The sequence below is a fragment of the Lonchura striata genome, chromosome 5 (assembly GCF_050655825.1).
Source record: "Lonchura striata isolate lonStrDom1 chromosome 5, ASM5065582v1, whole genome shotgun sequence".
Classification (NCBI taxonomy): Eukaryota; Metazoa; Chordata; class Aves; order Passeriformes; family Estrildidae; genus Lonchura; species Lonchura striata.
This window is the reverse complement of record NC_140707.1, coordinates 20,418,643-20,439,089: the sequence shown is the minus strand read 5'-3', so window position 1 is coordinate 20,439,089 and position 20,447 is coordinate 20,418,643. Positions and strand designations below refer to the sequence as shown.

At 52.3% G+C, this 20,447-nt stretch overlaps 1 protein-coding gene across 17 annotated transcripts in view; it reads right to left on the bottom strand.

Moving 5' to 3' along the window:
* Nucleotides 1-20,447, bottom strand: part of MYRF (myelin regulatory factor) — a 57,163-nt gene that overhangs the window by 23,269 nt on the left and 13,447 nt on the right. For 4 of the 17 annotated variants that reach the window (XM_085579956.1, XM_085579959.1, XM_085579960.1 and 1 more), the window contains exons 1-3: nucleotides 15,014-20,367; nucleotides 3,103-3,190; nucleotides 2,023-2,349 (exon numbers count right to left, since the gene is read on the bottom strand). In XM_085579956.1, the coding sequence (XP_085436082.1) occupies nucleotides 2,023-2,349; nucleotides 3,103-3,190; nucleotides 15,014-15,287 (689 nt within the window). In that variant the 5' untranslated portion in view covers nucleotides 15,288-20,367. Of the gene's footprint in view, nucleotides 1-2,022; nucleotides 2,350-3,102; nucleotides 3,191-4,721; nucleotides 14,424-15,013; nucleotides 20,370-20,447 lie in introns of those variants that run through there. The other 13 variants (XM_085579957.1, XM_085579963.1, XM_085579964.1 and 10 more) reach the window with 6 other exon arrangements.

Genomic DNA, 20,447 nt, shown 5'->3' with positions numbered 1-20,447 from the left:
AACCTGACCACCACCACAGTTCCTGCTGTATCCCTCTGGATATATTCCAACATCACCAGGAGCAGGATTTGGCCCTGACTGTGAAATGCAATCCAAAAGAAAGTGGGAGCTCCCAGCTGCCTTTTCCAGCACATCCATAGCTAGGAATGGCAGGACCAGGTCACGTGTGGTGGCACAGCAGGGACAGGGAGGGAGACCATGGCACATTCCCATTTTCCATGGGAATTCTTTTCCATTCACCCATCCTACCCCATCAGCTTTATGCATGTGAAATAATACCAGACAAATCCCAGCTGAAAAGTAAATGAATTCTGGGAAAGGGAGGAAAAGCACAGGACACACTGCACCAACTCTGCTCCTGACAGCACCAATTCCAGCTGGGAGCCAGGATACAGGATCTTCCTGGACCAGAGAAGCCCAAGGCCCACTAATTGGATTCTCCATGGGAAGTTGCACACAGCAGGGGCTGGAGAGGGATGAGGTAGGTTGATCCCAAAAAATCTCTCACCACACTTCCCTCATCCTCCACCTTCCCTTGGAGCACCTTTCCACCATTCCCTTCCCATGCCTGGCTGGAGCATCTATTCCCAGCCTTATTTCCAGGCTCCTTGCCATGCAGGACCTGAATTCATACTGTATTTCCTATGGATTTATCAGGCTTTATGCACCAGCAAGCCAAGTCTTGGCCAGTAAAAAAAGGGAACAGCACAATTCAAGGAATCCAGGAGGCTGGAAAAGGACGACATTGCAGAATTCCCACTGGGAGGTGGTGTGGCTGTGCCAGTCCAAGGGAAGGGTTTGTTGGTATCCACCACATTGTCCCTGAACATATGATGGGATGCTTGGGCCAAGGAGTGAACTCCATTATCTTTGTGTGTCCCTTCCAGGATATTCCATGATTCTCCACCGGAAAAAGCCTGGCACAAGGGGGAAGAGTCATTCTGGAATGCTGAGGGAATGCTGCCATCAAAGCTGATCCAGTTCAGCTACATCCAAATGAGGTCTCCACTTCTGACAGCAAGGTGTGGTCCCTACTCATGACATTCTGCAGAATTCCAGATGCATCCAGAAGAAAAGGACATAATAAGGCATTACTTCATGCTTTTGATTCTCCCTAAGCTCCAGGTATCCTTCTGGGATCACTGCAAGGGGAAACCCCCTGGTCTGGGAATAAAAGAAAGGAAGATTTTTTTCTTTTAACTTTCTGGGATCTCTTTCCAAGTTCATCCAAAGGGTAAAAGTCATTGCCTGAGTGTTCCCAAATTTGGGAATTCCCACATTGTGCTTGCTGGCAACACTAGATGGCACAAGGCAGAGGGAGAAGAGCCAGTCCTGGAGCCATCCTAGGCTCACTGTCCTTACATCCATAATCCCATGGGAGAAGGCTGTTCAGAGCCACCACCACCTAAATATCCAGGCTGGAGCACAGCACAGCACCTTGGGTTGTTACTGCTCCATTCCTTCCATCCCAGAAAGCAGGAACCACATCCTTTCTCCTCTTGGGAATAACTCTCCAGCTGGGTCCATCAGCAATCTTAAAACCTGCCCTTAAAACTCTTCCCAGAGCTTGTTGAAAAGGACACATCCAGCTCAGATCCATCTTCTCCATCTCTGGAGAGGAGCATCTACAACATCAGGCCGTGAGAAGAACATCTCCCTGCCCAGTGCAGTGAATATCCTCTGGGATAGTCATGGCAACACCCCGGAGACTTAATTCCATCCCAAAGACTGAATTTTGTCTTGCTCCAGTTTATTCTGTGTCTCTTCCTCCTTAAAAATGCTCCAATGTTCTCCCACCTGCAGATGTCCAGCAGAGGTATCCAGTACTCTACGATGGCACGGGGGATGGTCCCAAAAAATCTCTTGGCAAGCTTCAGGAGCTCCACTCATCCAAAACCAAGGACTTACCACAGAGCCATGTTGCCACATGCCACAGCTCTGTGGGACCCTCCAGGTGCCACCAGCCTGGAGGAGCTTCCATGGCGGCACCCACCCTTATCCCACCATCCCAGTCCCACTTACCCAGGTGCGTAGGAGGCCTTGGGCTCTGATTTGATTGGAGGGACCACGTTGTTCAGGCAGTGGCCACCCAGGAAGCCCTTGGGCACCACCATCCCATTGTTGTTGTTGCAGTTGAGGTGAGCTCCGTAGGCGGCTCCGCAGGGATTGGCCAAGAGAGGACCATGGCGGATGGGGAGCTGGCTGCCAGCGGGAGGGAGGTGGAGGGGAGCACTGGGAGAGGGATTGCTCACGCTGCTGATGGAACTGGCGGGAGGCGCGGGGATGCCGGCCGAGCTGGAGGGCTGGGGGTGTGTGTAGCTGGCGGGAGCAGGGATCTCAGGGAAGCAGCTGAGGGAGAAAATGGGACAATATCAGGGCAACAGGTCAGTGGGAGTGATGGAAGAGTCCAAAATCCACCCAGGACATTCTGAAGTGCCCAAGACAGCAACCTCAATGAATGTGTAGCCAGCAGGATCTGCTCACTGTGCTCCAGTTTTACAGGCCAGCTATGCCAAAGATCCCCACCCGGCTCCCAGTTCTCTTGGTGCTCTCCAGGTCTACTCCATCCTCCTTCCCAAAGCTGGGAGATCCATCCCTTTTCCAAATTCATGTAGTCCTGGGAATTTAATCTGAGATTCCAGTGCTCAGATCAAGGAGAAGTGTTTATGGTGCCCTTGGAGGGGCTAAAGAGAGGGGAAAAAAAAAGACTGGGAAAACTTGAAGGTAAGAAGCCCGGAAGAGACAGGACGAAGAGCTGGAAATTACAAAGGAGCAAAGAGAAATCCAGGAAGACTCTGGAGGGACAGAGATGGTTCCTAAATGATTCCTCAAATTTCAGGGTTGCAAACTGCTCAACAGGTTTCCAGAGAAGCTGTGGCTGTCTCATCCCTGAAAGTGTTCCAGGACAGGCTGGGCAGGGGTTGGAGTAAGCTGGAATAGTGGAAGGTGTCCTACCCATGGCAGGGGTAGAACTGGATGGGCTTCAAGGTTCCTTCTGACCCAAAGGTTCCTTCCCACCCAAACCATCCCAGGATTCTGTGATATCTCCATGGAAAACCACAAGGACCACCATTCCTGCTGCAGAGCAAGGGCAACACTTACATCTCTGGAGAGTCTTCCTTGCTGATGTACTCTTCCAGGATGCTGGTGTCGATGTTGGATGGTTCCAGAGCTCCATTAATGTCATGGCCTGGAGGGGAAAGAAGGTGGAGACATGAGCCAGGAGAAGGACAGGAAAGGGCCTTGGAAACACCACCAGACCCTTACACAGTCAAGGAACTGATCTGAGCTATATGGAGTAATGGAATAGGTTGGAAGGGACCTTAAAGATCATCTCATTCCAAGCCCCCACCATGGGCAGGGATGACTCACTAGATCAGCAGATCCCTGGGGATTGCCAGCTGTCCATACCCACTGCATCCCAGTGTAAAGCCTCATCCCCAGAGACAGGGCACATGGGACAAGCCAGGGCGGGGACACAGACACATGGTGGGAACCAGATCCTTTGGGAACCCTTTCAACTCAGGACATTCTATGATTCCCTTTTGACCCTTTACAGAACACTGGAATTCTCCACCACAGCCTGGATCAACTCCCTACCTTCCTCCCTCTCCTCTGCTAAATGGGCAGGCGGTGGACTTCCCTGTCCTTTCTCCAGAGGGCTCCTCCTCCCCTCCCTGCCCTGTTCCAGGGAAACTGGGCAGGGTTTTGTTGACAGAAAATCCTTCCTTTATCTGTCTCTCCCAAGTGGGAGTCCGGAGGCCGCCAGGGCCGGAGCCAGCCCACAGTGCCAAAGGCACTGCCAAGAAAGAGGAAGAGAAAACCCAACTCCCCCTGCTCCGATAAGGAAGCCAGTGAAAGACCATCCTGAAAGACCCCACGTGAATGCCCAGGAGAAGCTCCTGACCGCCTGGATCCCCCAGGTTCCCGGGAAAGGTCACCTGCTGATCCGCAAAGGCCGGCCCGGGGGGCTCCAGCCCACCCCGGCCAATTGCAGCTCTCCCTCTGCAAATCCCTTTCATACCAAGACAGGCAAATCGGCAGAAATAAATCCAGCTAGGAATTCTGCCAAGCGGACAGGGTGGGTGTGGATACAGGGATCTCTGCCTTAGAAACCATGGCTGGAGCGGGGGAAAATGCCAGGTAACCATTTGCTTTTTTGGGACATCTCTGTGGCAGAGCCCAGGGACCTGGGGGACAGGGTGAGGATGTTCTTTGCACGTGAACATGGGATCCATATGGAGCAGGTACACATGATGCTTCCAGGTGAGCACTGAGGTGAGGAGAGGATGGAGCAGGCAGAGCCTCCGGGATCTCCAGCTGTGCCAGCACCTCCAGTATGGAGTTGCAGATCCCAGGGGAGCACAGGGGTGGCTTCTGTCCCTCCACTGTGACAGCCACATCCTGGCCTGAAGTTCCTGGGATGTGGTAGCTCCACCCTCTTGTCCTCGGAGTTATGGGAACTCACTGATGGCCATCCGTGTGTCCCTTACTCACCCCTAAGGATCTCTGCTACAGCCTCCTCCCTATACTTCACCACAAACACATCTCCCAGGGCTCCTCTTCAAGCCCTCACCATCATCCCATAACATTCTGGAAACCTCCTGCCAGGGATGAGCACTCCAGGAGGGTGGGAATCCTCCCCATGCTCCGTTGCCTCCCTCTTAGCCAAAAAAAAAACCTGGGCTATAAATCACAGGATGCCTTTGGCAAACACCCACCCCAAAGGCCATCAGGAAACTTGTCTTCATCCCAAGTTTTGGCATTGGGATCCATGATCAAAGCAGCAAAAAGAGCAGCTGGCCAATTTTTGTGACTCAGCCTGTCCAAGAAAACTCCAACCCCAGCAGGAGCTCCTCTGTGGTGGAAGAGAAGGCCAGGAACCCTACAGGAAGGATAAGAAGCCCTCTATAGACAGTAGGATGCTGATGCTTCCCAATTTTGTGAGGGTGCTGAGGCCCTGGAACAGGGTGCCCAGAGAAGTTGTGGCTGCCCCATCCCTGGAAGTGTTCCAGGCCAGGTTGGATGGGGCTTGGAGCAACCTGGGACAGTGGAAGGTGTCCCTACCCAAGGCAAGAGGGCAGTACTGGATGAGCTTTACGGTCCTTCCAACTCAAACCATTCCAGAATTCCTTTGCTTCCTTGAAGTCACCTTGGGGAGGGCGAGATAAGCCCAGTGACGCAAGAGGTGTGTCAGGGCTGGAGGGGAGATGTGGCTGCCCACCAGAAATCAAGGACCTTCTTCTGCTCCAGGACAGTGGGAATTGCACAAATCCAGGGGTATCAGGGCAGGGACAAGGCATGTCCCACCACCCAGAGCTTCCATGCAGCCAGGCTCTTACCAAAGCCAGCTTAGGTGATTAATTAAAAGCTAATACTGCTCCATAGTCACGAGATCCCAACGGCACCAGCATTCCCTCCCCCTCTCAAGTGAGGATTAGTGGGAAGCCACTGAGGAAGGGAGCTCAACACCCACATGGCACGCATGGAACAGGCTCCCACATCTCATCCCAGCAAAGAAAGATAGAGGAGCCCAGGGAAGCAATGAACTCATCCATCCCAAACCTGCCAGGTCCCTACATCCCATCCTCCTCCAGTCCCTGGCATTGCCACCTTGCTCCCCCACAATGTCATCACTCCACTTTCCAACCCTTCTGTGGGAAAAGAGCCATGACAATCCCAAAAAACCCCAACCTCTGCCTGAAGAAGTTAAAACCCTCGGCACCCTCCTCGTGAGCAGAGCCGGGCGGGCTGAGGCCCCTGGACGTGTGAGAATGTCAGGAATCCCAATGTTTGGACTGGTTTTCTCTGCCTTCCCCAAACTTCCAAACACGCCCCACATCCAACGGAGGTGCTTCTCACCCCGCCGCCTCCTCCCTGCCCCTGCTCTGACTGGCTCGTCCCTCCTGGTGGCACCTTCCCGGCTCCTTGTCCCAGTTTTGGGTGCTCCCAGAGATGGGCACGATGCCATAGGGCTTGGAAAGAGTTAACAGAGCCTGGCCTCTGTGGACTGTCATATTTACAGGTCTGAGGGATTTAACCCGGAATTTTCCTGGAGTGATAGGCTGAGAAGTTTATGGAATTTCTATTTATAACAGTCCCCCCTCCCTCTTCAATTCCTACTCTGTTGCCTGTCTTCAAATCACCCCTAATCCTGCCTGGGTCACCTGGGGGTGGGAGGAAGGGAGAGAGCTGGAGAACTTCATCCCGGGATGCGCTAACACGAACCAGATGTGGGAAGCTGGAGATGACGACGAGGTCAGCACTCCGCAGGGGCTGGGGAGCATCAGCCAGGGGTGGGCAGACACCGGGGAGAAGGAAGAAAAGGAGCAGGAGAAGAGGCTGTGCCAAGCCTAGAGCTTCCCAGTGCCATTGGAGCCACATACCAGAGAATTTTCAGGGAAAACTGAGGTGTGGAACAGCCTGGGAGGTGATAAAGTATCCCAACTGGTGCACAGTAGAATAGGATCAGGAAACCCCAGGAGCTTCTGGCTCCATGTGGTCACCCTCCTAATGGTTCTCCAGCATGTGCTGGAGCAGCAGTGGGATACATGGATGAGCAGAACACACAGCACGAAGCTCCACCAGGAATTACCTGGGATGCCACAGCAGTGCCAGTGCTTGGCGAGGGGGAGAGCCTCGGCACATCCCTGGGCTCATCCCTGTGTCTGTGCACCGGGGCTCCGTTGTGCAATCCTCAAGCCAGGCTGCAGCATCGGCACATTCCCGGGGCCCCGCGCCACTCCTCACCCCCTTCTCCCTCCTGCCGTGTTTATCCTTCGGCCCGGGAGGATTGGCTGCTGGCCTGGCCGCGAGCACCAGGAATCCGGGCCATGGCAAACAAACCAAACACCGCCTAAGCCCGGGGAGCTGCAGGGCCAGTGCTTGGCTTCGGAGCTTCTCCCCATCCTGGACGGCTCTGCCACGCAGGGAGAAGCTGCTCCAGCTGGGAATAACATCCCTCCCATGCCTGCCACCTCAGCAAATACAGAAACTTGGGCTGCACACCTGGACAAAGCTGCTTCCATAAGGAACAGCAGGATGATGTCCCTATTGCCCCATGTGCCCAACTCTGGGCTGCTTCCATCCCCTCTGGTGACCCTGGAGGAGCCCCTGGCTCCCGCCCAGCATTCCTGCTTAATTAATGCTCTTTATTACCTGCCTGGGACGATAACCAGCCCCCAAACAGGGCTCCTGTAACCGGAGCAGGACACAGAGCCTGCACTCCCACAGCTCCCCAAAGACCACCCCAGAGCTAAATCCCGGCTGTCCAAGGCATTTCCAGGGGATCCCAAGCCCTTTCTCTGATCCACAGCTCCTCCTCATCCCATTACTGTCATCCTTTGCTCCACCCAGGAATATCCTCCCTGAGCAGTTTCCTTTGGATTAGGACACCTGGATTAGGTCCCTACACATCCCAACCCAGCCTATGTCCCTTCCCATCACAAAAGATGGGACTGTCCCAGGCAATGCTGAGGTTCATCCACACCCTGTGTCCCATCCTGGGTACATTCCCCAGCCAGCCCATCCCCAAGGACAGCCCTGTCCTTACAAAGCAAAGGGGCAGCTCCTGCATGCCCTGCTCATACTGCACCAAAAATACAAGGTCCAAATTCCAATTGATTCCACACCAAAAACACGGCCAAAGATGAGCTCTGGGATCTGTGGATAAAATCCCAAGGAAAACACCAAACTGAGGGGTAAGCACTTGGGGGTTTGTGAGAATTCGGTTGTCATGGAATTAAAATGGACTAATCAACAGAGCAATGATAAGGGCTTGGAACAGCCACATCCCACCAAACCTACATGGAGGGGCAAGGATTACTCCTAGTACCTGACCCCCTCCTTCCTGGGAGTTCTTTCTTGGTGAGCTCCCAGCCAACATCCCAAATCCAACCCCTCTGCATTCCTAGAGAAACTATCCCATGCCAGACAGGGCAGGAAGCAGGGAAAGCAGTGATCAAGGATAGGGCTACAGGACAGTGGGATTTAGCCAAACCCCCAGGCTGAAGGAGAAAAGAGTGTTTTACAGGGTGTCCAGGAAAACTCAGGAGCAACAATCTGGGTAACAGTGAGCCATCTCCAGAGGCAAAACACCTGGAATAAAAAAAACCCGGCATGGTGGGAAGTATAACCAAACCCATGGCAGGGGGCTGGAACTGGATGATCTTTAAGGTAATTTCCAACCCAAACCATTCCAGGATTCCCTGAATACCAAGTATCCAAAGGCAGCAGCATCTCCCTGTTTCCTGGAAAGCTCTCTCTGCTCCTACATAATCCCACAACTCCTTATCTTACATCCACAGATTAATATACTTGGCAAAAGCACCTTTGGATGAGGTGGACAAGGCCCTGGAAACATCCCAAACACAGGGATAAGGAGATAAAAGCCTCTATTCCCCATTCCCAAAAGGACAAAATGTTGGTGGGAGACATCCCAAGTCACAGGAAGTGTGAGGAGCCAGAAAGGATGACCCTCCCTCCCAAACTTCCCTGAGCCCTCCCTTTGAGCACCTTCTCTCCTCCAACCCTCCTGGAATTTCCCCTCATCTCCCATCTCCCCTCACCAAAGCCGATCTCCCTCCAGCATCCCTTTCTCCTGGCAGCTCCCCGCCCTTGTCCTGGCCTTTCCCCCGCCCTTGCCAGCTGTGAACCTTGGCATGGATGGAGCCATTGTCCTGGGAGAACGGGGGCCGAGGAGGAGGAGGGGAAGGTGTGAGAAGGGACACAGAGGCGCATTTGTCCCTGTCCCCGCGGCTGTCAATGCCGCACTTGTCCATTCATGCTCTCCGAGGGCAGGAACAGCGGCTCCATTTGGGAGGCTCCAAGGTGCCTGCCCAGGGGGGCACATTGCCCTGTTTGTTTGGAGACAACGCCTTTATCTCCCTTCCCGGGATGAGGGTGCTGGAGCAGGGACAACAGGACCGGAGGAGGTCACTTCATCTGGCGGCTCCCACTGTACGAGGCTGGGGCCTCATCCTTGGGGACAACAAGGATAGGGGAAAGCTCCTGAGGATCCCTTCAGCTGAGGTGCCTCACCTGACCTTGTTTTATCCAGACTGCAGCTTTGAGGGGACAGGAGGGACATTTTCCATAGGATAGCATGACGTGGATGAGCTCCTGGACACTGCTGTGGTGGTGAAAGTCCATATCCATATCCCACACCATTCCCTCAGAGTGAATTATTGCCAGAATTGATAAAAAATTAATAGCATAATTAGCAGCTACATACCAGTACCAAGAAGAGACTCCATCCAGCTACCCAGAGCTTTCCCATGCTCAGCAATGACCAGGAAAGGTAACACTCAGGGAACCACAAGGAGTTGACCAAGTAGATGTCAGATCCTGAGCTGTGATCCTGCTGCTCTTCTAGTTCCAAGGAAAGAACCCAGGGATGTAGTCCCTGGACACTGATGTCGTAGAAGGGCAACACTGTGGCTCTGGAAAGGCTCTTAGGGAATCTGGAGTGCCAGGATGAGCCACAACCAGCCCAACTCTAAGACATCCACAACACACACAGAGGAAGCTCGGGATAACTCAGGATTTGGAGAGGTGCTGCCTCTCCTGGAAACCCCTCCAGCACAAAACAATCCTTAGGGAGGGAGATTAAGAACGGAACAGCACCAGGGTACAGGAGCAGAGGCAGCCAAGCATCGCCAGGAACACCATGTTCAGATTGAACACATAATTCCCTCCCTTCCAACTGGGAGGCACCAAGGTCTGTCAAGACTGGACAATCTCCAGAGACTGGGAGGAAAAAGCAGAGCTATTTATCTAGATGGGACTTTTTCCAGGGCTCGGGAAGGGCCATCCCAAGTTTTGTGCAACTATCATGGGTCTTTCACAAGGAGGAGCATTGGATCACCAGGGTTTTCCTGCTGCTCACACAGCTGGGATGTTTGCTCCAGAGTTGTCTCCCAAGAAAATCAGCACAAGGGGTGTCAAAAGCTTCCTCAGCCACGTGACACAAAGCTCTCAAGGAGAATTCCATATCTCCCAGGATCTAACATGACCAATAGAAGTGTGACAGGTCCAGGGCTGTCATTTCTGTCTGAGCCTATGGTAGGGCGTGGAATTGGATGGTCTTTAAAGTCCCTTCCAAACCAAACCATTCCAGGATGTTACACAATTGAACTCACTATTGAAACCCCAACATTCCCCAGGGATTACTGACATGCTGGCTATTCCCACATCCACTTTTCACAGGGAACTGAGGTTTCCTTTTTTACCTGAAAAAAAACCTTGTTTGCCTTTTCTGACCCAACTCTGAGCCATCTTGGTACATATTTCCTGCTCCAGGGATTTAGCAAACACTTCCCAGACAATACAGTCGAGATACCAAATGTGCTGCTTGGATCCCGTCCATCCCGCGTGCTCCCTGGGTGTTCCCAGGATCACTTCAAAGTGCTGGGCTGGCTGGAGGAGCCCAAATCCAGAGGGAAGGTTCCTGGCACGATGCTTGAGGATGTGCCATGGGGAGGAGAGGATCAGGAGGTCGCTTGGGAAGGTGGGAATGAGTCATGTCCAAATTAAATACCAGGCACAAGGATTTTCCTAGCAGAGACTCCCAGGAAGGGACCGGGGTCAAAAACATTCCCAGGGGACCTTCTTGGTCTCCACAACTCCCTGACAGGAGCCAAGTGGGAGTCAGGCTCTGCTCCCAAGGAACATGGCACAGGACAAAAGGAAATGGCCTCAAATTGCACCAGGGGAGTTTTTAAGTTGGATATTAGGGAAAATTCCTTCATGGAAAGGGTTGTAAAACATTGGAACAGGCTCCAATGGTGGAGTCCCCATCCCTGGAAGGATTTAAAATCTGTGTGGATGTGGCACTTGGGGACGTGGGATAGTGGTGGTCTTGGTAGTGCAGCACCAGGGGAATGGTTGGACTGGATGATCCCAGGACGCTTTTCCAACCTAAATGATTCCATGATTCCATGATCTTGGCTCACATGGGGTGAAAGAAACTCCCAAGATTCCAGGCCTCTTGGTTCTGCTCAATCACCTCTGCAAGGGATTATATAGGTACAAGAAAGGAAGAGGTGGTAAAGCCCTTTTCTCCTGGCAAAACCAGGATGGTGACCTCAATCTGATGGATAAACTCTCTGTTGTAGTGGGGAAAAACCTTCAGAGCTAATCCCTGCTGCAACACAACCAGCAATGAGGGAAAAACACCTTAACAACATGAAAATGGGGAATGGTTCAACTCTGTGATCCTGCGGGGATTTCCAACTTAAGCCCAAATTTTTACAGGTTGGAAACCCTGTAAAAATCCCTCTTGCTGATCGTTCCTGACCTGTTGCATCCACAGATGCCCATTGGATGTCCAGAACCACACTACATGTGCTTAAAAACCAGGAAGCAGGAAAGGTCCCTACCTTGACACTCCACAGCCCATCCTGTTGGAATGGGTTGAGTTTGTCCAGTTCTTCTTCCCGAGAACACCAGCACAATTTCCAGCATCCAAACTCTTCATCCCAGGCTGTGAAAGCTGTTCCCAGCCTGCAAGTCCTCACAGGGTTGTTCCCTGTATCCTTTTGGCTCCTCAACACCATGAGGTGAGTTTTGGAATATCATTTATCACCCAGCATGTGTTGTGTTGGAAAGGACCTTAAGGATCATCCAGTGCTACCTTTTCCCTAGACAGTGACACCTCCCACTACTCCACATTACTCCAAACCCTGTCCAATCCAGGCTTGGTCTTCCCTACATATCAGCCTCTCCATTCCAATACCCCTTCCCAAAATCTGAATTAAAACAAGAGACAACGGAGGGGACATGGACAGGTAGGATTTCCCCCTGCCCAGAACTCCATGGATTTTGGGATAGATGTGATCTCATCTGGGAAAACCCCACGTCTGTTCAGGAGAGGAGCATTGACCGCATTATCAGCAAGCAGCAATCAACTGTAAAAGGGTTTGATGGCCCTTATAAAACTCCGTTTTCCAAGTTTTCCTTTACTTAATCAGGTGTTTCATTCCCAATAAAGTCAAAGCATCCTTTTTAATGCTTCCACGAATCAATGTCCATAAACCCTGGCTAGTCATAACACAGGAGATAACCCAAGATCCAGCAGGCTGATAAGATGTTTGCTTTCCTGTTTATGTGGATTTTGAGCAATTGGCACTCAGGATTGAAAGTCATAAATTATGTGGATGCCCCAACCCCTGGAAGAGTTCAAGGCCAGGTTAGACAGGGCATGAAGCAACCTGGGATAGTGGAAGGTGTCCCTGCCCATGGAACAAGATGGGATTTACCATCTCTTCCAACCCAAACCATTCCAGGATTCTATAAATCAATGAATGAAACTTCCAGTTCTTTGGATTTCCCACCTGAGGCTTCCAAAAATCCTGTTCCATCCCCAACCCACGTTCTCTGCACTGTCTCCTCCCCATCAAACTACTTGGGTAGGAAAACCAGAACAATTTGCCACTCCATAGCAAAGTTGGGGTGATACCAAAGTTTTTTTCTATGGAAAAAAACAGGGAAAAAATCAAATCAACCCAGGCAAAAATTCCTTTAATGCTTGGTTTTTGCATCTAGGCTGGATCCAAGCACTCCAAGGCTGTTTAAAACTCTAGCCTTGGCTTTTCCAACCAGTTCTCCTCCCAGCCACCCCAAAACACAGGGAAATACACAAGTGTTCGCACTTGGGAACATTTGTAGACAGGGAATTCCACAAGAATTCTGTCTGCTCCATTTGCAGCAGGCCTGCCCACTCTTCCCACCTTTCTCTCTCCCTGTTTGGAGCAACTGCCCTAAAGCAGCCAAAGTTCAGTGAGATAAGTGGCGGACCCTGAGTGTCACATTACATTTTCCCTTGGGAAGGAAGCTTTTCCTTCAAATGTGCCCTGAACATGCTCCAGGTGCCACTGGGAGCCAGCCCAGAGTGTGGGTTCCTGGGCTGGCCACATCACCCAGCACCACTGGATTAGGGAGAAGATGCTATGGATGGGGGTGGAACTGGATGATCTTTAATGTCCCTTCCAACCCAAAGCATTCCATGATTACATGTCCTGCTGTGCAGGAAGAACAGGGAGAAGGAAGGTCTGTTGGATAAGCAAGGGCATGACAAGCATGCCAGTTGGTTGGAACAAAAGGATATATCTGTGAAAATAAAAGTGAGAGGCACCGGATAGCCAAGCGTGGTATCCAATCATAGAATCCTGGAGTAGTTTGGGTTGGATGGGACCTTAAAGCTCATCCGAGTTCCATTCCCTGCCATGGGCAGGGACACCTTCCACTAGCCCAGGTTACTCCAAGCGCTGTCTAACCTGGCGTTGGACGCTTCCAGGGATCAATCCACCCTCCACTTCCCAGAGTTCCTGTTTACCCTCCACAGCAGCAGGACACCTCCCCGGCTCTCTGTCACTATCTTATCCCTGTCTGTCCATCCCTAGTCCTGGTATCCCTCTGAAATGCCCCACGTTGAGGGTTGTCCCTCCTGAATGATGCTGGAGCACGGGATGGGCACCCAGAAAGCACCGGCTTGGCCCCAAAAGCCAGGAGACTGTTCCTGTTTATGTCTCCAGCCACAGCTGCTCCCCTGTCCTCTGGCATGGCACATGCTGGTTAATCATTCCTCAGGCACATTCAGTGTCCCGGGATTCTTATCAGAGAGTGCAAAGTCCAATCAGCAACACCACTGGGAAGAGGCAGGAGGGTTCCCCGGAAAGGGTGGCAAAGCTGTGCCAGACCAACGCCATCCTCAGGCTGGGATACAGAAGAGGGATCCAAGGCATGGGCTGGGAAATGCCCATGGGGTTCACTTGCAGCTTCCTAGCACGGCTCCCAGCTCTGGATCATGGAGTCCTGGAATGGCTTGAGTTGGAAGGACCTGTAAGGACCATCCACTCTCTGCCATGGGCAGGGACACCTTCCAGTACCTCAGGTTGCTCCAAGCCCCATCCACCCAGGCGCTGGACACTTCCAGGGATGGGGCAGCCACAGCTTCTCTGGGTAACCTGTTCCACCACCCTCATCACAAGATCACTCCAGCCATTCCCACCAGGAGAAATCCATGAGGCCCCTATCCAGAAGAGGAAAAGCAGAGCAGGATCCTATCTCTCTTCCTTGGAATAACCATGCCCAGGGGCCATTTAATTCCCTCTTTCTGGCAGCTGGGATGACTCTGTCCTGGAAGAGCTCTCCCTGATAAGGGTGAGTGGGAAGCAGAGGGAAACCTGTCCATCCAGCATCCCACGGCTCCTCCTTGACCAGGATTCCTTTCCCATCTCCGTGCATGCAGCAGCCCTTCCACACCCCATCCCACGCATGAGTTCAGCCAGATCTCTGTGTCACCGTTTCCATCCTGGTCACACCTCCAGCACGACTCCCTCTAATCCGCCCCAGCTGCCACCTCTTCCTGAAGTTTCTTCCTGTCTGTGTCCGGGCATTGCTCCCAGGGCACCAGCCTATGGAAGGGGCATTACCCAGGACACGGGCAAAGTTCCTCCTCACGGAGCCTTGTGCTGACATCACCTTTCCAAATCCCAGCCTGCCCTTTATCAGGCTTTATGGATCCACCCTCACAGGAATAGCTCTCTGGCCTTACTCTGCATGGATGTCTCTCGCTCTTTTCACAGGATTAAGGAGTTTTGGGGTCCAGGATAAAGGGGTTTTGTGAAAATGGGAGGGAGAAGCACCAGAAAAACCATCACAAGACCGTGCCAGCAGTGTTGGCATTTGGCACCAGCCTTTCCCTGAGGAGTGGACAAGGATGAGTCTTTTGGCTGAAGAGACTCCAGGAATCTCCTATTGGGAATGCCACCTGGGTGTGGTGATGTTTTTGTCTCTTCCCTGCTCTGCTCAGGCCCTGGGATTGAGCTGGATTCAGCAGCATCCTCACGTCACCTGCTCCTGTTGAGGGCTGACCAAGCAGGGTGGGCAGGGAAGCTTCAAACAGAGGGAAGAGAGAGGAGAACCAGGGAACAATCCCATTGGGAAGAGAGGTGGAAAGGCAGAGGGGGAAGCAGGGCAAGCCATGGAAGGGCTGGGGGGTCCGTGCTGTTACCTGCTCGGATCCAGCGCATCCTGAGCATGGTGAGAGCCGATGTCAAGCTCCCGCCGTATCCCTGCTCTCTCCCTGTGTCATTATTCCCTGAGCTCAGCTCCTCCAGCTCCCAGGGCTGCTGCTGCCTGCTGGTTTTTCTATTCCCTCCGGGAAGAGTGGGAGGGCCAGGGAGGCAGCCGGGCGGCCGCTGCTCCACACTGGGATTTGGGACCGCGAGGGGATTACCCGCAGGGATGGTCATGTGTTTGTGCTGTACCAGCTTCCCCGGGCCCATTCCGGCACGGGCTGACTCCCGGCTCCCAAAGAACTCCGGGCAAAGCCTCTTACCTTCCCGCGGCGCCAGCCAGGCCCCGCAGCGACTGTCACCTGCGCCGCCACCTCATCCCCAAAGCCGCTCCTCCCGCGGCCAGGAGCCCCCGCGGCAGGGATCACGCTGGGCTTTTCCAAGGTGTTCTCCCCCTGCCACAGCAGCTCCGTATGGGAAAAGCTCTCTCCAGCATCAAGCCTTGGAAATGGATTTGGGGGCAGGCAGAGGGTGATGAATGAGCAGGAAGCCCCCAAAGAGCCATTTTTTTAAGGCATTCCATGAAAAATCATGTTCTGATCCGTGCAGTTGCACTTCTGTGTCAAGGCCAGGAACCTGAAACACGGGACACCAGGACATGCCCCCCCAGGTTCCACTGTCCTCCTGCCCTTTCTGCTCCCTGTTTTCAGCCTCAAGACATCCCAAAGCAACAGGAAGACTTCGGGAGCAGCCCCTGGATTCTCATGGATATGCTGGTTTACACCAGCAGGAGTCTGACCAGAAAATTCCTTCTCCACTCATTCCCACCACAACCACCAAAGCCCTGTTATGGCTCAGCATGGGGGACAAGGGGCAATTCCACCTGTCCCGTGGTCACCTCACTGCCTCATCTTCAGTATTCCATATTCCTTCATCCAAGGAAAGCAGGGAAATATTCCAGATCTCTTCCTGCAGGGTGACACTTCCTCCTCACAGGCACCAAGTGCTCCAAAATCAAAATCACCAGGAGTGTTACCAACACCAGGAACATGGGAACAGGCTGTCCAGAGAAGTTGTGGACGACAGAGGGAGGGTTTAGATGGGATATTGGGAAGAAATTTTTCCCTGAGAGGGTAGTAAGGCCCTGGAATGGATTTCTCAGAAAAGCTGTGGCTGCCCCATCTCTGAAATATCCAAGACCAGGTTGGCTGGGGCTTGGAGCAACCTGGAATAGTGGAAGGTGCTCCTGCCCATGTGGGACTGGATGATCCTTAAGGTCCCTTCCCACCCAAACCATTCCAGGATTCCATGATGACACATATCCAAACATTCCCATAGGCAAAACCATCCACTCCTGGTCACTCCGAACTCAGAGATTCCTGTGCACACACAGCCCAGCAACCCCTGCACAGACACATGGCTACTCCACAGACAATATTCCCAGTGTTCCAGCCACTTGTCCTTCATGAATACCTGTGGAGCTGTTGGATAACCTTCATGGAAACCTTCCCCTTCTGCTGAACCAACTCTTCTCTTTCCCAGCTCCACCTCGACCCCAAACCTGCTCAACTTCCAGCGCTCGCTCTCCTTTCTCTGCTCCTTTCCTGAATTCCCGCTTCCCAGCCCCCGCCAGCCCTGCTCCGAACATCTTTCCCGCTGTACATTCTTCCCCAAGCCCTTATCTCATAAATTAACCGGGAGAGGGATCCCAAATAGCTGAGCTGTGGCGTAAGCGTTTCCCTGAGGCAGGAGCGGGCGGGAGCAAGGGAAAAGTTGGGAGCAGGATGCCAGCCAAGGGTCAGACGCTGTCAACTCCCTCCTTTTCCTTTGAATCCAAACACAAACGCTCCAGGAACACTCCCAAACCCATGGAAATCTCCCTTCCCTCCCTTGCCAGAACCCTCTGGCATCCCAAGCTCACTGCTCCAGGATTTTTGCCTGAGCTCTCTTCAGCAGGATGGTCCTGGACACCTCCAAACACATGATCAGCTGTGCTAACACAAACCATGGAGTTTGGGAAGAATCCTGAGCGGAAAGGGATGATCCATGAAGATCATCCAAGTCCAACTCCTGGCCCTGCATAGCACAACCCCAAAAATTCCACCATGTACCTGAGGACAACAAGAATCTTCCCAACACAGGAGAAGCCCAGCTTGAGGACACTCAATATGAAAAGCCAGGATTGCATTCCCAGCAGTTCATCCCAGGAAAGCGTGAAGTTATCCCCAATGCATCTTTTCTCTCAGAGACTTTTCCCTAGCCCATCCCAAATACCAGAGCAAAGCCTGGGATCCTTCCCATCACTTCTCCATCCTCACACACCTCAGATCTCACCCTCAAAGAGCAGACAGCCATATTCCAGGGAAATAAGGATATCTAGGAAAAACAAGGATATCCATGGAAGTAAATATAACCAAGAAAACAAAGATATCTAGAGAGATGAGGATACCCAGAAAAAAAAAGGGCACCCAGGAAAACAAATACATCCATGGAAATAAATATATCCAGGAAAACAAGGATACCTAGGAAACAAAAATACACAAGGAAATAAGGATATCCAGGAAAACAAGGATACTCAGGAAAACAAAGGATACCCAGGGAAACAAGGAAATCCTGCCCAAGCAGACACCAAGGAAAACTTCAGAAAAATCCAGGTCCATCTCTCACAGCTGAGAAAATCAGCAGCCCCAACCAGACCTGAGATTTTGGGAGTATTTGCTTCCCAAAACAAGCCTGGCTCTGCAGAGGGGACCAGTCAAATTCCAGGATTTGGAATGACCACAGGCACCAATTCTTCCCCAGCCAACCAGCACAGCCCCCACTCCCAAACGTCTCCGTGAGGAGTCTGGTTAATCCTTGTCTGACACTAGGAAATACCAAGGGCTCAGGGATTCCTCTTAAATTTTCTGGGATTGCTTACAGCAGGCTCAGATTCTGGGAAAATCAGAGTCAAGCAAAGGAATGAGAATTCCCAAATTATTCCAGGCTTTTCAGCCTGCAGGAAGAAATCTGTCCAGGAGTGGGATGATATGTAAGAAGAAGAAAATATTTCAGTCCAAGTGAGAAATAGGTTGGAAAATTATTTCCTTATGATGGGAATTTAGCGATACATTTTAAAGGAGTAATGGGATAATTAATTCATTCCTGTAAATTATTAAATTCTAACAGATCTATTGTTTACCACATCCAAAAAACCATTCATTCCTCTGGAGGGCCAGATTCCAGGGTAAATCCAACTCCATGCCATGATTTAAGGCCCTGACCTTCACTCCCAAAAAACCAGAGGATCACTTTGGCCTCAGAATTCCTCAGAGCACAACAATTAAACCTGGCACAAGAGGGAAAAACTGAGCAGCAATTCCTGGTGGCAAAACTTTCTTCTCTTCCCTTCTCCCACTCCAGCTCCACGTCAGAACACATGCTCTGGAATAACTGCAGGAAAGGGATCGAGCTGCCCAAAGTCGTGCTCCATGGAATATTTGGCTCAGAGAGGTTTTAAGAAGGATTTTATAGCTGAGGGTAAGAAATATCCTTCAGGCACATTTTCCTTGATCCTGGATTTTTATAGGGACAGGATGGTTTTGATTCAAGAGAAAAAGAAAGATGGAGAAAGAGATAAAAAAAGGGAGAAAGGAGGAGGAAAAAGGGGGAGAAAATAAAGAAAAAAGAAAGGAGGAAAATAGAGAGGAGGAATCCCAGGATGGCTAAGGTTATCAGGGATCTCTTGGAGTCATCTTGCTTGAGCAGGATCACCCTCAGCACCCAGAAAGAACAAGAAAATAGTAAAATAAAGAAATCTCTATGTTATAATAAAGATGCTCTGGGGAGAGGGAGACATTCCATGTCTCCAGCTGAAGAGCCAGAGAGCTGGTCCATAAATAACATTGGGATGCTAAGCCAGAGCTCTGCAGGACTCCCGCGAGGTGCTCGGCACCCCCAGGATGGGAAGTGGGAGAGGTGAATTTAGGAGCTTGGCCCAGTGAAATCCTAAAACCAAAGGAAACCCCAGAAGGCTGCAGGGAACATGGGCTGGGAGCAGCCGATAAGAGCCCTCGTGGTGAAGCTTCCCATCCTTGCTAATCCTGGGGGTCCTGGGAATCTGGGATCATGGCTGGAACCAACAAGGTGTGCTTTTTCCTTTGAAGAAGAGATGTCTTACTGAGAGGTCACATGGATGCCAGGAGAGAGGGAAGCAAGGAGGAAGCAGCTTGAGCTTCCACTTGCACCCAAAAACATCTTCTGTTCCCACTTTCCAGGATAAATCCTTCTGCCAGCCAAAGAATCCACAGGGACACCTCTGACATCACAACTACCCCAACTGCCTCTGGAGACTGGCTGTTTAATCCCACTGCTCCAAAGGGGATCCCAGCTCCAGAGCTGACCCATGGATTGGGATCCACCCCAGGATCTGTTGGGGCAATGGAGTCTCACCAGGATGGGCACATTATTCCCTCAAGCAGCACATCCATGTGGCCAGGGGCTCATCTCACAAGACACAGCCCGTGGCAACTAAGCCTTGGCCTGGCAAGCAACCCACTGGAAAACAAGGGAGGGAAACAAAGCAATGAGGGGGAAAGAGAAGGAATCCGTCACTCCACAAGGAAAAGCAGAACGCACCAAGACCAGAGCAGGGAGGGGAACACGGAGCCGAGGCAGGAACAACAATGGGATCAGGCTCCCAACACATCCCAGTTCAGCCATGAGCAACCACATTTCATCCAACAGAGGCCAAGTTCTCTTCCCAATCACTTTTCCAGCCTGGTGGGAAGGAGAGTGATCCACAGCCATGCAGTGTCCACAAGGATCCAGGCTCTGGAAGAGATCTGAGATCCATAGGCCAGAACCACTGCCATGAGCCTGCTCCTGCTCCAAGGATGGTGAGGGACATTCCAAGGTCCTTGTTGGGGTCGCAGTGGGAATCCAAGGCATGGCACAGCACAATTCCCAGGATATCCAGCTGGGCACCCACAGTGTGCACTGGAGGATGCACAGCTGTCCCTGGGTTGTGCCCTGGGACAGGGATCTGTGCCATTCCAGAGCTGGCGAGGATGGTATGGAACAGGCTGGGACAGTTGGGATTGTTTAGCCTGGAGAAGGGAAAGCTCCAGGGAGACCCTGGAGCCCCTTTCAGTGCCTAAAGGGAGCCCAGGAGAGCTGGCGAGGGACTTTGACAGAGGGCCTGGAGCGACAGGACAAGGGGGAATGGCCTCCCACTGCCAGAGAACAGGGTTAGACGGCACGTTGGGAAGGAATTCCTCCCTGTGAGGGTGCTGAGGCCCCGGAACGGGTTTCCCACAGAAGCCGTGGCTGCCTCCCTCATCCCTGGAAATGTCCAAGCCCAGGCTGGCCGGGGCTTGCAGCAGCCTGGGCCAGCGGAGGGGCACCGGAGGAGCCGAGCGCTCCCGTCCCGCTCAGCCACTGCCGCGGGCC